Raw genomic sequence first — 24,425 nt, forward strand, 5'->3', positions numbered from 1 at the left:
TCATAAATTAATTACAGAAACTTGGTAATTTAGATTGAAGCACAGGCGTAGTACTTTTGTTTCGAGTTTCTCTTGCTTACGAGGTAGAAGATCTTTTAATCAGTAGGAATTTCATATGAATTATAATTTTAATTAGCAGGCAATACATCAGCTAACTCAGAGAACTGACGATGGTGAATTGCGCATTCCAGAGAATACAATTTATAGAAAATTACATGAGAACTGTATAAGTATAGAAGTACTCGTTAGTTAATTTTATATTCACTTTTCTTTCATAAGATAATTTAAAAAATACTATTCAATTTATTATTTCAAATTTCTTTTTATTATCTTTCTTTATGTAAAAATGTATCTAACAATTATATACAAAATAGTTCTGCTAAATTTGATTAGTAATTTTTTATATTTTTATTTAATAATAATTATAAAAGCTACGAGATAAACATTTCTTTATTTTCTCTCCTTGATAAGGTATAAAAAACAATTAGTTTTATTTTATTACAAAATTCAGATTGACAAAGATAATATTTCTAAATTTCATTTCTAAAATTTAAAAAATACAATTATCATAATCCGTTTGGAAATATTGAGCATATAATTCGTTAAAAAGTATATTTGAATTTTAAAAATAGATTAGTATAGGATTTATAAGTAGAGTGAAACTATAAATAGTAAAATATAATTATTTAATTACATTTTTGATATCATTTACTATAAATTTTTTAAGTCTATTGTAAACTGCGGATGACAATGTTAATATATTCAATTTTGTAGGTACTTTTTAACATTACAATTTTTATAATACCGAAATATGCTTATATATCTGAACATTTACTAAGAGTCTTTAAACTTTTTTTTATTGATTTATCTTATAAGGAGAAAACTTGATGATTTTATGTATAATACATTATACATTATGTTATGCATTAACTATTCCTCAGTGTTCAAAAATAGTTTTATGCCATTTCTACGAAGGCAACATTATAAGGCCTCCAATTTTAAAATTCGAGCGATGTAGAGCATATAGTAATTTTTTGATTAAATTTTTCATACGTGTTTAACTACTTATTTTAGTTTTTCCACTTGTTCACTGCCTTTTGCATTAAAAACGTACAACCGGAGTAGTAACAATGGCAGTGAAAATTTTAAATTCAACAATTATAACACGCTAATAAAATTTTAAGTTCACATGGACGGAAATTGCTTTCCCATATGGTACTTGTTTACAGCTATGACAAAATTGCTCATATATAAATCTATAAATAATAAAGAATTTCAACAAAGTAATGTACAACTGCCTCAAACAATTAACATTAAATTCAATAACTGACTATTTATGTAATAGTTCAATGAGTTTGTTTCACTTCTAACAACTGGGGATAATTCTCAACTATGTTCAATAAGACTGCATCCATGTATGCCCTTAATTGCGTATTAACTTCTTGTTGCTCCTTTAAAGCTTGTTTTATCTGTAACAGTGTAAAAGAATAATGTAATAATCAATATAATTAAGTTTAAATTATAAACACATTTATAAATACATTTATAATTTAAACTTAATTTAACACATACTTCAGATATACTACAGGGTTCACCATTTTCTCCAGGAAGTTGACCATCCATCTGTAGTAAATCCAAACAGTAAAAGGAAAAAATGAAGCACAAGATAATATTCGCAAATTAAAAATTACATTTTTTTATAAAAATATATAACGTACTTGATCTTGATTTATTCCAGCCAACAGTTCTACAGCGAGACTAGGTCCTTTTTCAGCAGAATTATTACAGGGGTTTAACATTAAAAGTTCACGGCCTGCCTGCAGAGCCGCTGCAGCTTGTAGTTCATCTCGCGATTCCTCTAAACCTTCAAAAAAAATTTGTAATTTGTACAATATTATTGTAAACTATCTTGATCAATTATATTAATAAAAAACATACTTTCATTACGAGCACGAAGTTGTGCCACTTGCTGCATTAATTCCTCTATTTTTTGTTGATCCTCGATTTTCATTGAGAGTTCTTCTCTAACAGCTTCAAGTTGATAGTCAGCTTCATTAGCTCGACTTATCGCTTGGTGCTCACTTTCGCGTGCAGTATCTATTTCTCTTCTAGCCTCTTCAAGGTCATTTTCTAGTCGACTTTTTTCTGCTTTTACTTTGTCGAATTGCTCGCGTAACCTAGCCATTTCATCCCTTAAATTAGTTCCTTCTAATTCTATCGCTTGTAATTTGATGGCATAATTTTCTAATTGCAACTGCCGTTCACGTTCTAAACGACTTGCCCACTCTCTATGTCTTCGTTGTTCCGCCTAAAATATAATTATAACATATAAATTTTATAAATCACGATTTCACAAAGTTAACATTTGATAATCATAATAAAATAAAAACTATTACGTAACAATAACATTATCGACCGATAGAAACACAAATACATAGAATTATTTATTTAATCAAAATTACCTGAAGCCTTTCTTCGGCGCGAGTTTCAGCATCTTTGGCAGCTTCTTCTAACATTAATATTCTTGCCTGCAACATGGCATTTTCCTGCTTTGCTCTAGCGTACCGTTCTTCCCCAACCGATTGGGTATCTACTAAAGCATGCATTTGTTCTTGAATCATTTGAACCTGAAAAATATGAAATATTTCGGAATTATTTTTCTTAATTTTTATTCAATTGAATCCCTGTTTGGAATACCTTTTTTCAATCATTTCACACTTTCAAACTAAAAGAAATTATAGTTTTTATGAGTTATAAAGATATTTTTTCAAAAACTCAACATAGAAGTATAAAGAAACCTTATAAATGAAAGGTATAGTCGAGTATCGATGGTTGCTTTGTATTTAAGACCTCGCGCACGTGCGAGTTCACACTATAGACTTTAAAGCCACTGATTCTCAACTCTAAACGATAAAACGGTTAATATTAAGATTTTATAGCATTAATGTTAAATTTTGTAAAATCAAATTTTAAATATAATTAATAAATGAAACCATTTAACCATTAAATACAGTTTCAAACAGCCCCAACAAGTTAGCAACGCGTTGTTTACAATTCTAAAATAAGCTCGTCCCATATGTTCAATGACTATCACTACCTTCCAACGGTAGAATACTGAACATAGACATGCGTTTAACGTAATTTAGCTTACTATAAAATCTACACCACCGATTTATATGATATATAGTATATAACCTCATTTTTATAAAAATTGTGATTATTAACGCCACCAATCAAATAACACGACTATAAATTATATATAACTATATCTACATAAAATAAAAAATTAAAAAATAATATGACGTATAAATTTAAAAATAAAATTATAAATATAATAAGCATTATCTTTATTTATATTCAATTTGTAAATAAAGATTACGTAATATGATTGAATAATCCACATTCAAATTCAACCAATGAAAGTAAAGGGTTTAATAACTGCGCACTACATGCGCACATTCTCGCTTTTTTTCTTTAGATTTCTCAAATTCTCCAAACGCATTCATTGAAACCACAGAGAATTGATTAACCCGATTTTTATCAATCTATTACTTCTCTTAAAACTGTGTTTCCTACACTACAGTTATCTATTCCGCTTTTATCAAATAAGCCAATACATCAATTCTTCGTAATCTATTACGGGAACAATGATACGCTGAAATAAATTTTTACCAAACTCTACAACTACTTTTGCGTTTTAAAGACTATTTAGTCAAATGTGAATTGCCATCGATTTAATTACAATTAAAAATATCAATTCACTCGTTTATATTTTAGGTTTATTTTATATTCGATCTACCGCTGTCATATTATCATAAAGAAGAAATCGTATACAGATAATAATCTCACGATCTCAAAACACTGTCTTACTTGCTCGGTAAGCCGAGGACCACGACGACGAGGTAGTCGACTACCGCGAGTAGACGGCTGTCCGACAAATTGAAACTGGCCTTCCCACAAATCATACTCGAGGCCGGCTCCAGGTCCAGGAGACGGCCCCTCCCCGGAAGTTATTCGATTATCGCGATCGTAACGTTCAATCGCACTTGTATCTGTCTGATCATCGTAATTGTTTGAATCCATTCTGATTCGTGATTTCTCACGTCACGCCTGTGGCAGGTAGACTCGTCATCCTCTTTGACTAATCCGATACAGAGGATTATTCCGTTAGAACGACGTGCAGGCACGCCGGTTTCCTAACCAACCTCCTCTGTAGGCAACACTCTTGTCACTAACAACCTAACCTCGAAATTTCATGCATCCAAGTATAGAAAAATGAATCTTGAGAACAATCGCACAAGTAACGTAAGATGTACCAAGAGAACCACAACACTACGCGCACATCCGTTTCTTTGGGCGTACTTAGAATATAATCGTTCGTCTCAATCGCCCACTGTAAGCTGAGAGTAACCGAGAGGCTATTTGTGCACTCCATACTACGTATCGACTAACTCCGCTGAATCATGTATATATCGTGCGTGGCAGGCTATATTGAACAGAATTTCATCTACCCCTACGCATACTTTAGAAATCCAATTATATAGCGCGGAATGTGTATACTGCTTCTTTTCCAGCAATGGATTACAGCATTTCTTTATTGAATTCTTTAAAAAAAGAAAAATATGTCAAAAATATATATGAATTTAAACTCGTCAAAACTTGATGTTACCGACCAATGTTTGTTACAAACTGTTGTAGTTCTGATAATTACGTTACAGTTGTGATAAATACTCGGAGATAAATGTACGCCCCTGATCATTTTACAGTACACGATTTACATCACACTCGAACAAATTCGACACTAAAACTATTTGAGAAACAATGGGTGTAAATAACATTTCGAATAAATGAAAATTTAAATAAAGATAATAATAGTATTAGATTTATTCAATTTTGCAAACAAGATATTTTTGTAATTTTTAAAACTGTATGAATTTAATAAGTCTGGTAAAACCTATTAAGTAAAATTACATAAAATACCGTGTGGAATAAATATGATGACTTTTCTGGCACAAAATAGTTCACATGATCCTTGCTTTACAATTAATCCAGATCCAGAAGTGGTGTGGCCTCCGTAGGCGAAGAATAAGTCAATTTCTTATAAACAGCACATCCAAGATACGTAACAACGACAAGAATAATAAAAAAATTGAAAAAAGGCCAACCTCTCCATTCAATAAATCCGTCAGATTGTAATTTAGTACATGTCATACTTTATCTTTATGAAATACACAAATTTCAATAAACTTATTAATCCTTTTTTTCACTTTTGAACACTTCAATAATTTAGTTCGTTAAACGTTTTACATTACAACCAATATTAGTGTTATCGTCATCCGATTGTACATTTGTATCACATTCGGTTGCATTTGTTTATTTAAAGAAAAAAATATATTTTACGTTTTATTATGTATTTCACAAAATTTCATATTTATTTTACAAATTATCGTAATATTTGATTTCGCGATTTTGATTGAGCAAATTTTTTTAAAAGTCATCTATTATTTTAACAAATGATTAAGTTTAATTTTTGGAAACCAAAAATTAAATAAACTTTGAGGAATTTTGTATCAGTGTATTTTATCACACTTCTTTAATGATCACTTATTTGTACTAATATATTTCATAACTTTTATTAATTTATTATTAGTTCTATAAAAATATTCATAGTTTTCTTTGCATCGCTAATTAAAAAGTCACGTTATGCAATATAATACACAAATTTGCATGATAATCTATTTTTTTTATAAGAATTACTAATGAAGAATACCAATCATAACTTCACAATCTCGTGTAATTTTCTATTCATGATTTTAAAAAAAGACTAGATTTGTTAAAAAAGATAGATAATTATTAAATATTAAAAATACAAGAAATAATATTTTAGTTGTTCTAAACTCTATTGTTATAGGTATAGATCATTTATTTTGCTATAAAACGTCCTGTATATATCATATGTTTTTATAAAAATATAAACATTAATAGGAGATCTAAAATCATTTTTACATGAAATGTATAAAATATGTAATTGCGTTTAGGAATTAAGCAGAAGCAATAAATCTCGAATTATGTTTTATCCAACAAATGAACGAACATCGTCAAGTTCCATATCCCAGTTACACTTTCCTAATATGTGAATGTTATTCATCTTCATTATTAAGTATCATTAAACCTGCAATATATATATATATATATATCGCTTTATGAATAACGTATAATTTACTGTATAATTTACTGCATATGAAAATATGGAATTGAATCTACGTTAAATAAAACATTACGTCTTGGAAATATGTTACCTTGCTCGTGTGCAATTCATTCAGTTACTCGTAATCATGCAATTCCTTTCTCGATCTACCGTAATAATTAATTCCATGCCTATAACTTTACGATGCCATGAATGCAAAAACAGTGGATATATCAAGCAAAGATGCAAATGTCGAATGCATTCTGTATTTTTACTAAACTCTGGTTTCTTGACTTTTTGCATTTTTGCCACTCGTTTTTACTCAAGTGCCATTTGCATAATACGTGTATGTATATATATTTGTTGTTATTAAATCTCGACTCTGGTTATAATTTATCTAATAACAAATTGTTGTCCAATTTTGATCGTTCTAGGAAGCAACCGATCGTCTAACTTCGCTCATAAATGTGTCCGATATGTCTGTAGCAACATTGATTTTGTTCTCTGTTCCATATTCTATGACCCCTTCATTTTTACTTCCGACCTGTTCGCAAATCGAGTAATGTTCACGTTTCATTGTCGTGTTGTCTGACGAGGAACGACAGTCCTCACATCTTTCGCAGAAAACATTGTAATCTCTATCGAGCGGATCAGTTACATCGGAATATAAAATAAATTCAGCTGGATAATTCTGTTTTGCATCCTTTTTTCTCTCCGCGGTCTACAGGTTCAGAAAGATCACCATTTTTAGGGGCTGCTCGGTCAGGAAATCGCTTTTTTTAAAGGACCCTGTCCCCACGATTATAATCCTGGATGTGAGAAACGTTTGTGCTCTCTATTTATTATTAATCTTTTAATTATTAATTAAAATCGCGTTTCAATTATTGAATTACGATTATTAGATTATTATTCCAAATTCATTGAAAGTATAATTACATTCTATTAATTTTTAATATTCTTCGTGGGGTTTACAGAAGAAACGTTCAAGATTTATAGAGTAGTTAACGTAAATCTAAAACCGAATTTTGTGAATGTAACAACGAAGTTGCTTCTGTTTATAATTTTACTAATACAGGTTTACCATCATAAATAAGAAGACGCATTAACATGAACTTTATATTTTCTTTCGAAAAGAATACGTTAAATTCAGAAGTAAGTTAGTCATTCACCATTCCGGAACCATGATTCGCTCCGACAAAGTTGAATCACCGATTTACGTTAATCGAAAGTAACCAACGAGTACTTTACACTCTAAAAATCTCCAACCATCTTTTTCTAGCATTACCCGTCTAATTTTACGATTCGTAATTAACCGGTCTCTATGCTTTCAAAGCAATCACGACAGCGTAACGCTAGTGGGGAAGTATGACAATGAAAATAAACGACAATTACGCAATAACCGAAAGCCAGATTTACCTGTGCTGGTTGCACTAAGGTGGGCAGCCTGGCGTTTAATCTTCGCCGAGTATCGCGAGACAGGGACCGATAGAAAACAATGCTAATGACGCACAGCAACAAAAATATCAGTAATATAATGCTGAGCCACGAGGAACCTTTCGATTCTTGGGCTACGTCGTTGCAGTATGGCGATGAATAAAATCCTCCTGGATGATACGGATAAGGGCCGTACGGATTCAAATGCGGATAAGGTGGCGGATAGTATATGTAAGGTGGAGGATGCGGTGGATGCTGCTGATGGAATCTATCATCTGTTGGATTTGCAATAGGAGATCTTGATCGAGGTGGCGACCGATAGGGAGAATTAGTTGCACACATCTAAAATCCTGATAATTTATAAGGTTTCTTTCTTTTCGTCAGACAGTGAGTTTAAAATATGCTTTCTGTAATTTCATCGAAATTGCAGATTTCACCCTTCTATCGCAAGAGCGATAATTTTGTTTTATGATAATTACAGACTTGAGGTTAAACGTCATTTCTCATGCATAAATTTTGACATCATCAATGTGGTAAAGAAACTGTATATCGATAGTGACGTTAAGCGTAACAAAATAACGTGTATTAAGTAGTAAATCGAATTTAAGTTACGTTAATAGATAATGTGAATGATACTTACTCTATGATTGAGATCAATGACATCATCCTCGAGGGAGACATCGCTGTACATATCGTCCGCGGGATCACAGTTGGAGCCTCTACCAGAGCTATTAAAGCTGCCGCTTCGGTAAAGTTGACTGTAAAAGGAATAATTAAATACGGAGTATTATTAAATATTCGATTAAATACTCGACATATAAAGATAAATATTCGATAACATTTAAAATATTTTTTGGATTATTCGAGACGCTTAAGTAACGACTCGATCGAAATGAAAAATGCAACGTTAGCAAGACAATGACATTTTCGAAGTAGGATACATTTAAAAATGTAAAATTTCGTAAGAGGATAAATATAGATTATGAGGTAAAACGTATATTCCAAGCATTTATGGAAACGTAAAAGGAAATGGGATGTCGAAGTGCGTGTACAGGCAGTGCCCACGCTTTAGAAAGTCTATCGTTTTGCGTTTCGTGAAAGGATCGACTTGAAAATTATCAGTTGAATAAGGACACTAAAGTTCTTTCTATGAATTGTAAATTCTTCGCTGCTGAGTTACATCGTTGCTATTGTTATCCCATGACGTCAACTTACCAACTCTTGGGATGAAATAAAAATATCCTTCCCAACTTTTTAAGGTACCTTTCCACGATCAAGATATTTAAAAACACACAAAACGCTTGGACTTGTTCATGTAAAATTTCACTAGTATTCTCAACTCGCAAGACTATTTAATCACCGATTAAAACGATTTTCAAGGTATGGTTAAACAAAAACGATTTACGTAATGCATTGTGCGTTGTTATCGTAAGTAGAACCCAAATAATTAACGACTCGTTCTTACCTTGCTAATGCATTGGAACTAAGTCTCTTCCTTCCGGAACTGGAAAAAAAAATAACATGACCGTGAAAAATATGCTAAGATATTCTTACGTAAGAGAACTTTTCGCTACATAACTGTTAGAATACTGTTAATGAATTTCAGCTTTGAATTACTCTTTCGTTTAACATTTACATCTAATTTTACGATTCTTTTGCGTTTTTATATTTACTCCAATCTCGAAATCACCGATCTTATAAAGAAAAACTTTTGAACGAATTAGTATTCTATTTGCCAACAAGGTAAATACCTAAATCGACAACGAGCCAAATTACGATTTCTATAAATGAATCAAATAGTCGGAGAAAATAGATGGAGGCTAAGATTCGTTGTGAAATAGTAAGCGAAGCCAAGAAAATACTATGTATGTATCTATTAACGATATAATCTGAAAGAGAATTAACAAATCGATCTATTCTATTCTAACGTCTTTAGTAAACATGCGATATGCAACTTAAACAATGATCTTTTACATAAATCTAGGCAAGACACTTGTCCATTTATATTTTTCCTACTTTAGCATCCGATCACAAAAGTAGAAGCGAAACGTTCCATTCGCGAAAGCACTTTCTTCTTTTTTTCTCTTCGTTCTTTCTAACAATCAATAGCTCAAATCATCCGAGACCCCTTATACCGGATACAACTCTGAGAATACCACTAACTTGTTTATTTATAACAAGTCGAGCGTCACGACTCGGAAGCAGTGAACAAATGCAAATACCGTACAGTTAGTTGCAATCATATAGTTCAACCAACTGTCTTCGTGAAGTGAATATTATCCAACAAAATTCTTGTGACGCAATCGTGGATACAAGAATGGAGAAGTATTGTGTGCGCTATCTAACATTGTTCCTCGCATATACTACTGGTAACGACTTCCTTCGCGTCGTACAGATCGTTACAGACATGTTCCTGAAAAAATTTAACGAGTTTCTTGTAGATGACTCTGGATACCTTTTCTCGGGAATTAAACGAGTTTCTTATCTGTCTCGGTCTATTAACACGACCAGACGGCCATAATTTATCAGACGGTTTCGCAGGAGCAATTTTTTCGCACGCCAACCTCGTCATTGTGTTCCATCTCATATAACTCTTCTACTACATTCAGGGAGCATTCATCTCAACGGAATATGTCATAATTTGTCCCATTTTTATGTTTCTTGACTCGAGTATTTAGATGTCCAACCTTAAATATTCAAATAATTATAAACTTGATTTTAAAAGAGGCACACATTTGACAATAAAAATCCAGAAATTCAAATATTCAAATATTTGAATATAAAAATTTAAATATTAAACAAATGATATTTAAATGGCATTCGAAAGTTTAAATATCCAAACTTTTAGTTTAACGAATATGAAGGTTGAAATAAGAAGTTTGAAGGTATTTCAAAGTACAATTTCAAGTACTATTTCGAAATGATGAGATTTTAACTTATTTGAACTATTTGAATGAATGTTTCCATAGCAGCTGAAGGAAATACGAAATAAACAATTAAAAAGTTTGGAATTTGTGGAAGAAAAAGAACAAATAAAAACTTACCACGGAGGTGTTCGCCTAAGTGACGTTCGTAGCCAAGAATGCCTTCCTATGGTTGAATTAGGGCTTCTTGGATTTCTACTGAAAACAGAACAAAGGCACTTGAATAACGTATGTATATTTAGAAACCCTAATAATAGTATACTGTCATATTCTAAAATAAAAATTTATAATTCTATTAATAAACAAGTAAAATATATACACTAAAACCACGATTAATTTATAATCTTTACTACTGCCTTTTCATTAATTTACTTAATTAATGTATAAATATTCACGATATTAAATATAAATAGTATATTGATATATCAAGTATTAAGTGGTAATGATAGATATAAATGTTTACAAAATACATTATTGTTAAATTAATTAAGAGAATCACGTTGTCTTGATAAAGCACGCAGATTTGCAACGATAATTAATAATTGTCGAAGGATGTCACGAAATTACGTGATTTAAAATTCCAATGTTTTAAAGTAGTTTCTGTGTTTTTACTGGTGAGAAACTTTTTCGATAATTTTAAAATATAAATACGATAAACAAAATGAAAAAAGAAAAAAAAAATAAAGAATATAAAAGTACATAAATACTGCATAATTATAAAATACACGTGTACGTAAAAAGTCTAAGAATGATTCTGAATATGCGGAAATGGAATATACGCAGTACAATTCGGATGAAAACGCAAAAGATAATATTAATAATACCAGTAAGTACGGAACATAATAGTATATTCGGTTATATTTTCTCCTTTCACGTGAAAGTTTTTTACGCATGAAATCAACATAGCAACGCACTAATTTAATTGTGAGAATAGATTTGTTCGAATGATATACATACAGGATGTGAGAAAATCTGTATTAAATTTCAATGTGCTTCGACGAAGCATATTCCGGTAGTGCAACTTTGAAACAAGTATAATACAAAATGAAAGCTACACTATAAAATATTTTCACATACATAAATCATTTTAAGCAAACATTCAGATATCATTCAATGTTTCACTAAAAAAAGATGCGATATATAAAATATATTTACGTTATATGAATGCATCTATTTCACTAATTCATGCACGTGTACAGAACGACCAAGGTACCCTCTACAGGTCATATCGGAAACTGAAGCCTGCCGAATTTAAAAAAGTTCGCGCGCAAAATTAGTGATCCCTTCAAACTAGTATAATATCGCTACTTTTACACATAACCGATCAATATACGGAGAGTGTATGCATATATACATATATAGACGTATATATATAACATCGATACATAGACTGTTTACACACAACACACACACACACACACACACACACGCGCGCGCGCGCGCGTGTGTATGTAGGAAGAAAGAAAGCAATGAACTTACTTGTGAGAATTGGTACCCGTAGGTGAAGGTGCAGAACTGCTACCACCTGGTGATTCCACCCCGTCATCAGCATCACCTTCGACAGATCCAAACGCTTCGTAACTCTCTTCTTCGTCGTGATTTTTGGCAGACTTAACGTTAGGTGGCACGGTAGCATCGGCGTGTTCAGGACTAGCAGAATAATGCCCGGAGTCTTGGAGATTTGGATTGACCAGGTTATGCAGGTCGACCGACATAGAAAGCGAGGGCGGACCGCTTTGGCTCCATTCGACAGCACTAGGAGCTCCGTTTACATGACCACCCTCATCCTCCACGCGATATGATTGGCGGGTGCTCGGTAAGATGGCGTCACCATCACGAGCTACGTCACTGTCAGACACGACGACACGTGATGTAGCCACGCTGTTAGCTGGTGAGACAGTTACACCAGGCGAACGGGAGCTTACCATCCTTCGTTATCGTCCAGATTGGAGCCGAAGCTCGATGATCAAGAAGAACCGAGGGATGCCCGAACTCTTTCGATCACTGACTGCCTCGCCGGTAGAACCGGTCGTTACTGAAAAACGTTCTAATGAGTCAGACGCTCAGAAACGGTAAGAGAGTAAGACAACAAGGAATAAAAAGATAAAATGGAATGTAACATGATCTCCGTTTTATCTTTTTAACATTCTTGACCGGCGAACTAACGGCAAGCCTTCGAGGCAGAGAGAAAGACAGAGAGAAATTTTTATCCGTAACACCTCGTACTCTACAGAGTAACGTATTTACAATCTATGTGAATGTGATTTAATGAATATGCAACGTTATGTAGCTTAGAGTCCGAGAAAAGCGTGAGAACCTAGCCGCACTAGTCATGGTACACCGAGTCAGACTTCAACGATACAACAAAAGTCGAGCTAGTACGTCACGGTACGTACGTATTGTTTAAGGTCAAGAGATATTTTCCTTTTTCTTTTAAACGAAAGCAATAATTTAAAAAATATCAATCCTCCGAGATTGCACGTGAGATAAAAGGGAAAATTCTGACTGTTTTCCGTTCATTCTACTGACTCGTAGAAGAAATGTATGTCAGTCATGACTGTGACAAACGTGTGTACATTCAGTAACATAGAATGACTGATTGAGGACAGTAAAAAGAAATATAACCATATGTTTCATGGTGAGTCATCTTTTTGAGAGATTGTAAGAAGTCAGAAAACAAAGACAACTATTATTTATATTACAAAAATAAGGATCACTTGAAATAAACATGTGATCGATTAAAGCTTATTGTAGATCAAAGTAAAAATTTCATCGAATTAAAAAAATAAAAATCCACTATTTAACTTATATACATTATATGCATAACACAAATACTTAACAGTAATTCCACAAAAAATATTGAGCAAAGTAATCATGGATTATGTATATATTGAATTATATCATACAGGATTGTATGTTATTAATTCAATCGATTTTCATATCCTGTTAAACATATCTTGCATATGTTAGCCCTATATAGTGTAGTCGTATCAATTAAAATAATCAAGGAAATAATCATAAAAGGGAGTATCATTGATAAAATTGTATTTTAATAATCAAATTTCAATCGAGTGTTATTGTTTGAAAAGTAATCAAAATTTGTTTACTTTATATTACGTTATCCCATTAATGCAGGCACTAAATTTGGAATAGCTATTAGTTTGAACACCGATTTAACAAAAGATATGAAAGTTAAGTGAAATGCATCACATAGTGACTCTTTTAAACCCTGAAATGTATAATTTATTTACAGTAAGAATGCCTTTTTTTAAAATATAAAATATATAGAAACATATATAAAAAGAAGACAGTTTTTATAAAATATAATATAAATATTTTGCGTCATTTTTCAGCCGTCATGTTGAAAACGAATATTTCTTAGACACACGTGCTATCACCACTGATCAATTTTTTTACTTGTTACATATTCTCGTATTAATCATTTGTAATTATTTACCTCTAAAATGACTATGTGATAATTAAATAATTATATATTTGTATTTAAAGTCTTGTAATAGATGCAATTACAAGTTAACAGACTATTAGTATAAACATCGAAATTTTTTTAATTTATACGAAACTCTCCTGTGTTACTTTTCGTCGATTGTAAATTAATACACGCAGTGTTGTTTTAAATACAAAGATCTTTATTAGCATTATTATGACTAGTTACGAAAATTATCCACGAGATAACTGGCGTCTCGGTTTCCAGGTACTTGTCACTCGGAACGGAATGCGTAGATGCGTTTCGAATCGCCGGGAGATTCCAGTACGCTATTTAGAGCAAGCTCGAAAGTGTAGACGAAGAATATATTTAACGCTCAACAGCGTATAATACTTCTAACCTTAATTATGATGACATGGGAGTATTGTTAGTTTTGTCATTATTCCGATTCTCATGAAAGTAAGATGGTTGTACAAGCTCTTTTAATTTGGAAATATCTTCTTCATAACGATCAGCGTAAACGTTCAACGTTTTCCAATTACAATAGTCGTCTCTGTTATTTATACATATTTTACATGAAATATTATTAAAAATATAATTTATTACTCAATAAAATAACATATAAATGTCACGGATTCTTGTCCATCCAAGCAATACATGTTATTTTCTGATCAACTATTATTCGAAACTTATTTACTGTTAATCTATACTAAAATAAATGACACAAGTTTTGAATTTTAAAAATAAAATTCAAATGCTATATTGGATTTAATGCTATTCATTAAAGTAATCAATGCTTTGTGTTTCTTTACCAATTATTCGACATTAGTATACTTCTTGCAATATTGAGAAGATGGAAGTTATGAAAATAAACAGTTCCTTGCATTACTATTCGTTCGTTGACTCACCTTGAATTGAACGATAGGTAATTCCAAAAAACTGCAGAGAAATTATGTTCACTGATGTATGAGACGAAGTTCCTTTGCTTCGAATAATCGGTCGCAATGGAGTGAACAAGTTAATTACGAACGCTTGACTGCGGAACGTATAGAACATAAGAAAATGAAAAATCCGAGGCAGATGCACCTTTCTAGCTGTCACCTGAAGTAAACACCTGTATACACTAAGCCATGTTCAGCTAATAGACGCACACAGAAAACCGTCACAGTAAGTATCCTTGATGCAGACAGGTATGCCCGCGAAAACACGTAGTTAAATTCACAGCATCGAATTCGAAGCAACAGATACATGAACACAACAGTCTTATGGCAATCGCGAGCAAACTAAACGAAAGCACAACCGAATCGTAACACGAAAACGAACGAAACGATCAGCCGAGAGGAGCCGTAGCAGGTACGCATGCGCAACGAAACAGGAATGTTCGTGAATACACGAATACGTTTACTACACCTATATACACCACACTAAACATCACGGTCGTACCCGCAGGTACGAGAAAGCACCAGTGTTTCTCAACCTACGGAGTATTAACTTATTTAAATTAATATTAATTTACATAAGACTATTAGCTGTCATCGTTTTCAACCTATTAATTGTTTGGTTAATTTTTATAATTAAAACTCAATTTGCTTCGTATCACAATGTAAAATAATATTCTAATAAATTTAGTCGGTTTCAACAAAACACGTATTTATATCTCTGTTAAAAATATTCGGTTTTAATATCTTTTTACGATGCTGTAACGCTATCCGAATTTTTTTTATAAACCTCCTTATAAACCAATTCTTGCATTTGCATTCTGAGTAACATTCTTTTGTCAGCAGGTAATGTTCTTATATGAGGTAAAAGACTCATAAGGAAATAATAATTGTCATCAAAACGGTTGCCTTCTAAGGGATCTACAGGAATACCAATGTTAGTATCATTGTCACCCATGAGCACCTGCTCTGGTGAAATATTTTGTAGCATCATTTCGTTTTCAGTAAGATTGTCGGAAACACTTTGGAACTCTAGATTGTCAAAATTCTCCTCAGGTTCTTGTTTTACATCAATGTGATTGACAGTATCAATTTTTAATCCGTTATCGTTATTTATCGACAGCAGATGATTTGCAATTGTATTTCGGTCCTCCACACTTCTGTTTGTTACCGACGAACCATTCTGTATCAGCGCTCCATCGTTCTCACCTTCACTAGGCACCCGATCTTCGTCTTGACAAGAATTACTTCGTTCCCAAATAGGAGGACGGGGTAACATTTGTTCTTTTAAAAATTGCAAACTTTTAAAATGTATCCATACTGGCCTATTTCGATGAAATTTACTTTTACGATAAACTTGGTCTTTTTTTAATTCTGCCCGGAAAGTATCTCGTAAACCTTTCCATTTTGCTTTTAATACTGGTTCTGAAAAACGTAGAAGTAACATATTTTAATTATTTATGTATTTTAAATAAGTAATTTATATTTGTAAAATATTCTATCAATTTAAACAAATGGATTTAATTGTTACTAAAAAGTTGTATTACATATAAAGTACTATGGTACGTACATGGGCGCACGCGCGAGCGCATATACACATACGATTATATATAATTTGCACTTATATATAAAAGTATATTGATGCAACAAATAATTTTCATAAAATACATTTATAAATCAATAATTAAGTGACAAGAATTAAAAGAAACGAAAATAATTCATAAATATGGTAGTCAAAATTTATTGACTGCTTGTACGCATGCGTTTTTACCTATCAAGTTTGTACTTGCAATTTAAATCTTCACAAGCTATAATACTATAAACAACAACAAATTGTAAGTTATTAATGATTCATAAAGTAAAATTATATATAACTCTAAGATTTATATATTAAATTTAGCATATAAATTGATTTAAAGTACAATATATTCAGTAAGGTAACATTGTGAAAAAGTAAGGTTAACTGAGTCGCTATTCGTATTAGCGAGTACATTACAAAATACAAACTAAGAAAAACAAATAATATTTGTACTTTTAAAGTGAACATGTATATTTTTTGCATGTTAAGACATAATAAGTTAAGCTTTATGTATCTTATGCTACCAGAAACTTAAATAATTAGATAATATAACAAAAACATATAATGAATATAACAAAAAAATTGTTCTTAAATATGAATATAAATATTGTAATAATTATTTTATTCTAATAGTGATCGTAAAAGTTCATATTTATATGACTATACACTACTAGCAGTGAGACCAAAAATCTTTTGATAGAACGAATCGTAAAATTGCGCGCGCGAATGATATATATGAAAAACGATTTCATCAATGCACCTACTGGGCAACTTGAATATCGACGCAATCTCCATCCAAACGCGGTTCGTCACCTCGCGATTGTGATAAGAGATATGCCTTTGGTTCCAAAGTGCTGGCCGCTTATAAACTTCGGCGATTAGCCGATTCGCGTCCATCTTCACTTCGTCTCTCATGTTTTCCGGTTAAATGATAAAGCGCTTCTCTGTAAGTTTAACAGTATTGGCTTGTCAATCCGGCGAAAAGCACAGTATTAGCTTGTCAATCCGATAGGAACAAAGTATGGGCGAATACTAGCGCCGGGATAGCGATTAGCGCGCAGGACGCTCTCGGGTAACGATCGATTCGCGTTTCGCCCTCATCTTGCCCTTGCTAGCGCGAATGACTTCATCTTTCCTTTCTCACAAATAGTAACTTGTCATTTGGATGCCAATTATACATAAAAATGTAATTTATTTAATACATTATTAACTCTAAATTCTTACACATTAGTCGCGTTCCAATTTTTTTAATGCATAAAATATTAAATATTATTTTTAATTTTAATTACATTTCAAATTGTTTATATCAATAATTTAACAGTAATTTTTTTATTGTTAAAGGTAAATTTTAATGCTATTATATTATGCTTCTAAAGAGATTTATTTTTATTCTTTCAAAGTACCATTTGAAAAATATAAAAAATTATGTAAATAGAAAAAACAAAAATGCAAAACCCATATTTTCAGATGTTGAGCAATACAAATGATTTCGAATTAATAGCTCAAGGTGCTGAAGCACGTGTGTATAAGACCGTTTATTTAGGAAAACCTACATTAGTCAAAGAAAGATTCGAAAAGAAATATAGACATACAGATTTAGATATGCGTCTTACAAAAGATCGAATAAAAGCTGAATGTCGTGCTATAATTCGCGCTAAAGCAGCAGGTAAAATAACATAAATATCGAATTTAGTGAAACTACTTGTATTTCTTTTTTTCCAAATACTTTTTTTTCTTTTAAGGAGTCTCAACACCAGCCATATATTTGACGAGTTTGGAGCGACGATGCATTTATATGGAATACATACAAAATGCAATAGTATTAAAAGATTTTATCAATGAAAATGTTTTAAAGGAAATAAATATTAATCATTTACTAAATTTTATAGCACAAGGACTTGGAACACTAATTGCTAAGTTACACTCAAAAAATATAATTCACGGAGATTTAACTACTTCAAATGTACTTTTGAGGAATATTAACGAGAACGTTCATCTTGAAAAATATGATGGTATACAATTATAATGTCATAATTATAACATTAACATTATATTAATCATTTAATATTTATATTTGTTCCTTTTTTTTGTAGTTGCAAACAATTTTGTTATAATAGATTTTGGATTAGCTCGTATAGAATCAAGTGTGGAGGATAAAGCAGTCGACTTGTATGTCCTCGAACGATCGTTATTAAGTGCACATTCAGAAATACCTCTTCTGTTTTCAAAAATATTTGACACTTATCAGAAACATTATGCAAATAAAAATCAATGTCAAGAAATTGTTTTTAAATATAAGGAAGTGCAATTACGAGGACGGAAACGATTAATGATCGGTTAAGTCCAATATATTTTTTATAAATATATTAAACACATTTTATTAACATGTTTTCAATAATTTATACATGTTAAATATTTTATCATATATGAAGTTTGAGCAATATTGTTATCCTATTTGATATTTATAACTTTATATTAATTAATTTTCTTATTTATATTATTTTCGCTTAAACACTATTAACCTTGGGTCTATAAAAATCTTTATTAGTTATCTTTAACTAAAATACTTATTTTTTTGATAAAAATTCAAATAAATTATCAATGAAATGTAATGTACACAAAGTTGTATTGATATTTCAATTTACATAGAAACTTATTTTTCATATAATAATCTTATACTTGTTAAGATAAAACCTAAGGCCATTAATTGTAAGATATAACATATTTAAATAGTGGAAATAGTATTGGGTATAAAAATTTCATAAATAATACAATCAATATTAAATCTAATCAAATATTGAGCAATATAGTTATTAAAATGTTTATTTATATTAATTATCTGCATATAATAAGATATATAATCTGATTTGGCATATCCAACATGTATGTTTTTATAACATAGTTTACAATACTTATTTATATCAATGATATGTACTAAAAGAATTAAATTTTAAATAAAAATGCTTTATACCTAATAAACAGATAAAAACATTGTTTTTAGTAACAAATAATCAATCTTTAAACCACAATGCATAACTTTCTATGCAGAAAAAAAAAATAATTTCTTGATAGATAAATACTTTTCTTTGTAATAATGTTTAATTATATGTAACAAATTATTTAAGTAAATAATGAGTAATTCTATTATGTCCTTACTAAATGCGCTGCAAGTCCAAAGCACATATTATTCATATGAAAAATTGCTCTTGATAAAAATGTTGAGGTAAATTGCAAATATGCATGAAGCACTTGACTTTAAAAAATATTATGTGCATCAATGCTCTTATCAGTCGTATTACTATGATAATAATTATGAAAATGATCAATCAAAATGTAGTCCTGAATATATAATAATCCAAGTGACCTATGCATAACAATTTTATTATGAAATTATAAATAATTAATATTAAAGCAAACAATACTAAATAACTTTAAATTACCAAAAAACCAGCAAATGATGTCATAAATCCTTCTTTAGTTAATTCCCATATACCTCCAAATTCTTCTTCATCAATTTGTTGAAAATTGCTAAAATATAGGTATGTAACACCTGCATTAACTAATACAAATCTGAAATATTAAGCCATAAATGTGAGATGTATACATATAGATTTATAACTATATATTATTTGACATGTCCATGTAAAATAATTTTAACTTACAGTAACAGAGCTATGAAACCTTTTAAAGGTATAAGACCCCATCCTATACCAACTATAATGCCAATCGCTTGTCTAGCCCAATATATAACATCGAGAAATTCTTCCTAAATCGAATAAAAAATTTGTGAACATAACTATGAAAATAAATGGTAAACGTAATTAATTAAAGTGTGGTTATGTTTACTTTATCCGGCCATTCGGAATTCGCTGTTATCGCACGTGTCCATATACTTAAATCACATTTACCACCATTTCCGATCTTTTCAGATTTTGAACGTGACATTTCTACACCTTCTCAGCTTACTAATATAAAACATATAACGAAACTCATTAACATTTCCTACGTAAACGGAATTTTATACACTTTATTTCCTTAAACCTTCTACTGCTATACTTCCATCTCTTGAATTATGGAAATGTGCCAGATTTCGTACAATTTTTCACGCACGCGCACTCATCTTATAATTTATAGGTTTTATAACTTTTCATATTTATTTTAATAAATATTACATACATTTTTAATACAACTTAATGCTCAATATTCTAAAAATGTTACCAGTAACAATACACTTACAAAATTGTTAATTTTACTAATTTATATATTTTAAATGTTCAGCTTAAAAATATGATTAGAATTGTACAGCTACTCTAAAATATATTTTAATTTCATAACTATTGTATTGAGGAATATCATTTCACACTTTTAATATAAAAAATCTATTGAAATAATAATCATAAATTTATATTATCATTATATTAGATTGTTGATATATCTTTCAAAATTAATCATTAAAATTATTCAAACATACAATGCTATTATATCCAATGAGAATAACAATCAATACTGTATATGTAATAGGAATCTTTATTTACTAGTGAATTATATTGCATGATTAATAAACCATGTATCAAAATCTGCAAATATTAATATTTATTGGATGATACTAATAAAATCAATAGCAGATTTTGAAACACGCTTAATTGTACAACATATTATATATGCATAAATATAAATACAGGAATGTAATGAAGAAAGAGTGCTATGTACGCGCGCGTGTGTATAGTGTGTGTGTACATGTTAAATATTATATCACTCACCCATTGATACATAAATACTATAATTGCATTTAATATATTTACACATTAAAGTATGGTTTACTACAGGTGATTTGTTTTTAATATATAGAATAATAATTAATATGATATAAAAAAAGATAATATTTCGAAATTCAAAAGGTGACTTTTATATAAATCATTTTTTAAATTCTAACAAACTTTTATAGATGTACAAAATGATTTTGTTTTTGGCACAGTTGTTTAAATTTTCATTCTTATGTTACATTTATAAAATCCAACGCAATATTTTTTTATAAACATATAGTTTATTTACCTGTATTTTTAGATTTGTAAAAATCACCTGTAATACAATATGTGTACAAATTATTGTTAATAATAGTATGCACTCGTGCAAAATTCAAAGTACATACATGTTTATAAATACTATTTTATCATAGAAATAACTAAATCATAAATTTATCAATGACCATACAATTATTAAGTAACATCATGATTAGCTACCTTTTATGATACTGATTTGCTTACATTATTTGAAAATCTTTTACATTTATTTCTTGAATATTTTATAAATTTAATTTGTATTTAGTAAAATTTAGAATAAATAGATACCTGATAAAAAGAATGTCTTTAAGTAATTTTTAAATTTTATGTTCAATCCATACAATATATTATGACTGTAACTGTAAAAGTTAGTGTTAACTCTATTCAGATTTGTTAAAATACAACAATCACATTTTGTTCCACAATTTGTTTAATTATGTTTGGAAAAGGATATTTTCTGTTTAACATGCAATATTGTTATATATTTCTAAATATCTATTTTGTTAGTCATAATTATTAGTATAAACCCAATATCAAATAGATGTTCAAATATTTATTTGTCTATAAGAACTGCAACTATAATTATGGCTAATTTATCTATGTGTAACTTTTTTACACGTATATGTACATAGGTCTTTTGCTGTTCAAAAACTTTTAATGTGTTTATGTAAATTGAATTATATTATGCTCATATTTTGCAATATATTTTTACATCATACAAAAAAATTGTTTGTAAAAAAGCTGCTTCTTTATAAGAGGACATATATAGCAGGAAAACTTTACTAAATTATTATTAAGTATAATACATCTTCAACAAGATATAAAATAGCAAATACAGCTTACAAATATTTCAAAAGAATTCTTGGAATATAATAATAGTCTTTTTCTAATTAATTTAGTTAAAAATTTGGTTTAGTTTTCTTCTGCTCGTGCATATTATGTTATATATGCATTATATAATGTTTATATATTTTGTTACTAAATTTTATAAATCAATGATAGTCATTGACAGTATCATATCTTTTTACAAAAAATCTTTTAAATCTTTATTGTATGGAAAACAAATCATTTGTTATTTTATATTATATTATATGGCACACTTCATATATTTTATGATTTTTGAAATTTACTTTGTGCACTTATCAATTCCGATTGTATTTAAGGAACATTAAATAAAAGGTAATATAATTTAATAAAAGTTATATGAAAACAAATATAAAAATTATAAACAATAATTATTCTGATTTAAATAAAATTATGTTTTAACGATCACAGATCTGTTACAACTGGTTATGTTAAAAATAAATCCAAATAGCTATCATGAAATTATAAAAATTGATTTCGGAAGACATCCCGAGGTTGATTAAATAATACGAACAAATATTGTTTAATATCGATAAGAATACATTGTGCTCGTTTTTTGGTAACAGATCAGCAGTCATACACTTAAAATAATTAAAATTATGTAATTTATAATCTATAATATAGTCTAATAATTTAAATGTACAGACAAACAATATATAAATATTTGAATGTTAAAACAAACATAACATGGTTCATCTTTCAAATAATATCATTGAAAATATCAAACAGACCTCTTTCTAAGAATCTGAAGGAATGTAGAAGTATTTAATATGTTTTTTATGGAAGTAAGTGTATTAACTTATTGCAATGAAAATATTAAATAATTTTAGTACATTAAATGCAAATACTTACTTCTAAATTAAGATAAACCTCATAAAAATTACAGTTTTATAAAAAACTATAAGATTTTTAATGCCACCTTAATAATAAGTTGGTACTTTCTATAGAGACCCCCAGTACCCTGTCCTTATATATTATGTTAGCACTTGTTTTTACATATGATTTTATATGGCACAAATGTGTCACATCGTATATATTTTGTGCCCAATATAAAATACTTTGAAAGATATCTTGATAAACATCCAGTCATTGACATTAACTTGTAAATTATTACTGCATTAAGTCACGATCAAACATCAACTACGTCATTATTGTAATTGAAATTTGAATCACGTAAAAATGAAGTACGTCGAAGTTTAAAACTTATACGATTTTCTTCAACCGTTTTCGGCACTTCCGTTACCTAAAAATATAATAATCGCATGCACAGAATTATATTTTACTTAAAATAATACATTAAGATATTTCTATAATCTTTTAACGATGTCTGTGTGTTATCACAAAACATATAATCTATATTAAAAGAATTAAAGTTATCAACTTATGTTAATGGATTTCAAGCGCAAAACAATTTTTTTTAAGCTTTTATAAGAGGTCACAGGTATAATATTTCAAATGTTGCACTTTTTTTGTTGAATTAAATGATAAAAAGAATAAATAATAAAAAAACAAAACAAAAAAAAATAAAAAAACAAAAATCAGACATTACATAAGGTACCTTGATATCTGGTTGGTTGATAGAACGTTGAAGCACCGACCTCCATGCTGCAGGTGCGGTATGTTCTAAAATAATATATACAGCAAGGATTCTTAATTTGAGGGTTCAACATGCATATTTACAATATACTTGGAATTAACAAGGAACCGATACTTAATAAAAATTATGCGTGAATCCAGTGGTGTTTATAAGGTTACTATATACACTGAACATGCAATAGAAAAACGCATTTTTAGCTTACCATTTTCTTTCCTCTCTGTTTTACTTTTGTTTAAACTAGCTGCCAATTCTCTCACTGATCGTTTCTCTACACTTGTATTGCTTAAAGAACTAGCAGTACTACTTGCTGATAATGTTGGTGGTAATGATGCAGGACCACTTACACCGCTATCTGTTGATTCATCAAGAGCATCTCCAGAATCAGGTGTATTTCCTG

At 29.9% G+C, this 24,425-nt stretch overlaps 5 protein-coding genes across 7 annotated transcripts in view; 1 reads left to right on the forward strand and 4 right to left on the reverse strand.

Annotated features, from left to right (window-relative positions):
* Nucleotides 1–812: 812 nt before the first annotated feature.
* On the reverse strand, nt 813–15,319 carry nuf (rab11 family-interacting protein nuf). 3 transcript variants are annotated; one of them, XM_017909691.1, is made up of 11 exons: nt 14,899–15,317; nt 12,471–12,580; nt 12,025–12,393; nt 10,666–10,743; nt 9,087–9,125; nt 8,262–8,379; nt 2,463–2,627; nt 1,939–2,308; nt 1,719–1,864; nt 1,573–1,623; nt 815–1,469 (listed from the first exon to the last, which is right to left on the reverse strand). In XM_017909691.1, exons 3-11 carry the CDS (start codon nt 12,258–12,260, stop codon nt 1,347–1,349), a joined length of 1,326 nt encoding a protein of 441 aa, XP_017765180.1. In that variant the 5' UTR covers nt 12,261–12,393; nt 12,471–12,580; nt 14,899–15,317; the 3' UTR covers nt 815–1,346. The 3 variants fall into 3 exon arrangements, with proteins under 3 accessions (XP_017765179.1, XP_017765180.1, XP_017765178.1); XM_017909690.1 differs by having other exon boundaries at nt 813–1,469; nt 10,666–10,740; nt 12,025–12,580; nt 14,899–15,319; XM_017909689.1 differs by having other exon boundaries at nt 818–1,469; nt 12,025–12,580; nt 14,899–15,313.
* A 360-nt stretch (nt 15,320–15,679) lies between these two features.
* On the reverse strand, nt 15,680–17,671 carry LOC108554391 (uncharacterized). The gene is made up of 2 exons (XM_017909650.1): nt 17,272–17,671; nt 15,680–16,353 (listed from the first exon to the last, which is right to left on the reverse strand). The coding sequence occupies exons 1-2, from the start codon at nt 17,420–17,422 to the stop codon at nt 15,680–15,682; spliced, it is 825 nt and encodes a 274-aa protein (XP_017765139.1). The 5' UTR covers nt 17,423–17,671.
* Nucleotides 16,701–18,848, forward strand: Prpk (TP53 regulating kinase). The gene is made up of 4 exons (XM_017909652.1): nt 16,701–16,763; nt 17,975–18,173; nt 18,250–18,519; nt 18,601–18,848. Exons 2-4 carry the CDS (start codon nt 17,975–17,977, stop codon nt 18,846–18,848), a joined length of 717 nt encoding a protein of 238 aa, XP_017765141.1. The 5' UTR covers nt 16,701–16,763.
* Nucleotides 18,849–19,829: 981 nt separating this feature from the next.
* Nucleotides 19,830–23,330, reverse strand: LOC108554397 (uncharacterized protein C20orf24 homolog). The gene is made up of 5 exons (XM_017909658.1): nt 23,284–23,330; nt 20,354–20,472; nt 20,170–20,273; nt 19,948–20,077; nt 19,830–19,871 (listed from the first exon to the last, which is right to left on the reverse strand). Exons 2-5 carry the CDS (start codon nt 20,450–20,452, stop codon nt 19,830–19,832), a joined length of 375 nt encoding a protein of 124 aa, XP_017765147.1. The 5' UTR covers nt 20,453–20,472; nt 23,284–23,330.
* Nucleotides 23,331–23,385: 55 nt separating this feature from the next.
* Nucleotides 23,386–24,425, reverse strand: part of LRR (capping protein regulator and myosin 1 linker 1 leucine rich repeat protein) — an 8,003-nt gene continuing 6,963 nt past the window's right edge. The window contains exons 23-25 of the mRNA XM_017909639.1: nt 24,231–24,425; nt 23,990–24,054; nt 23,386–23,674 (exon numbers count right to left, since the gene is read on the reverse strand). Of these exons, the coding sequence (XP_017765128.1) occupies nt 23,561–23,674; nt 23,990–24,054; nt 24,231–24,425 (374 nt within the window). The 3' untranslated portion in view covers nt 23,386–23,560. The remainder of the gene's footprint in view (nt 23,675–23,989; nt 24,055–24,230) is intronic.

This window comes from Eufriesea mexicana, unplaced genomic scaffold (genome assembly GCF_001483705.2).
Source record: "Eufriesea mexicana isolate 0111107269 unplaced genomic scaffold, ASM148370v2 scaffold20249, whole genome shotgun sequence".
Classification (NCBI taxonomy): Eukaryota; Metazoa; Arthropoda; class Insecta; order Hymenoptera; family Apidae; genus Eufriesea; species Eufriesea mexicana.

Excerpts from the sequence above, each read along its gene's own strand:
- nuf (XM_017909689.1), bottom strand. The coding sequence starts at position 12,473 with ATGGTAAGCTCCCGTTCGCCTGGTGTAACTGTCTCACCAGCTAACAGC. Across the intron at positions 9,126-10,665 it reads CTTAGGCGAACACCTCCGTG|TTCCGGAAGGAAGAGACTTA; the intron begins GTAAGTTTTTAT and ends TTTTTTTTCCAG. Across the intron at positions 1,624-1,718 it reads CTGGAATAAATCAAGATCAA|ATGGATGGTCAACTTCCTGG; the intron begins GTACGTTATATA and ends GATTTACTACAG.
- LOC108554391 (XM_017909650.1), bottom strand. The coding sequence starts at position 17,422 with ATGAGAGACGAAGTGAAGATGGACGCGAATCGGCTAATCGCCGAAGTT. Across the intron at positions 16,354-17,271 it reads GTCGATATTCAAGTTGCCCA|AACCAGTATTAAAAGCAAAA; the intron begins GTAGGTGCATTG and ends TACGTTTTTCAG.
- Prpk (XM_017909652.1), top strand. The coding sequence starts at position 17,975 with ATGTTGAGCAATACAAATGATTTCGAATTAATAGCTCAAGGTGCTGAA. Across the intron at positions 18,174-18,249 it reads AATTCGCGCTAAAGCAGCAG|GAGTCTCAACACCAGCCATA; the intron begins GTAAAATAACAT and ends TTTTCTTTTAAG. Across the intron at positions 18,520-18,600 it reads TCATCTTGAAAAATATGATG|TTGCAAACAATTTTGTTATA; the intron begins GTATACAATTAT and ends TTTTTTTTGTAG.
- LOC108554397 (XM_017909658.1), bottom strand. The coding sequence starts at position 20,452 with ATGTCACGTTCAAAATCTGAAAAGATCGGAAATGGTGGTAAATGTGAT. Across the intron at positions 20,078-20,169 it reads GGTTTCATAGCTCTGTTACT|ATTTGTATTAGTTAATGCAG; the intron begins GTAAGTTAAAAT and ends TTAATATTTCAG. Across the intron at positions 19,872-19,947 it reads CATCATTTGCTGGTTTTTTG|GTCACTTGGATTATTATATA; the intron begins GTAATTTAAAGT and ends TGTTATGCATAG.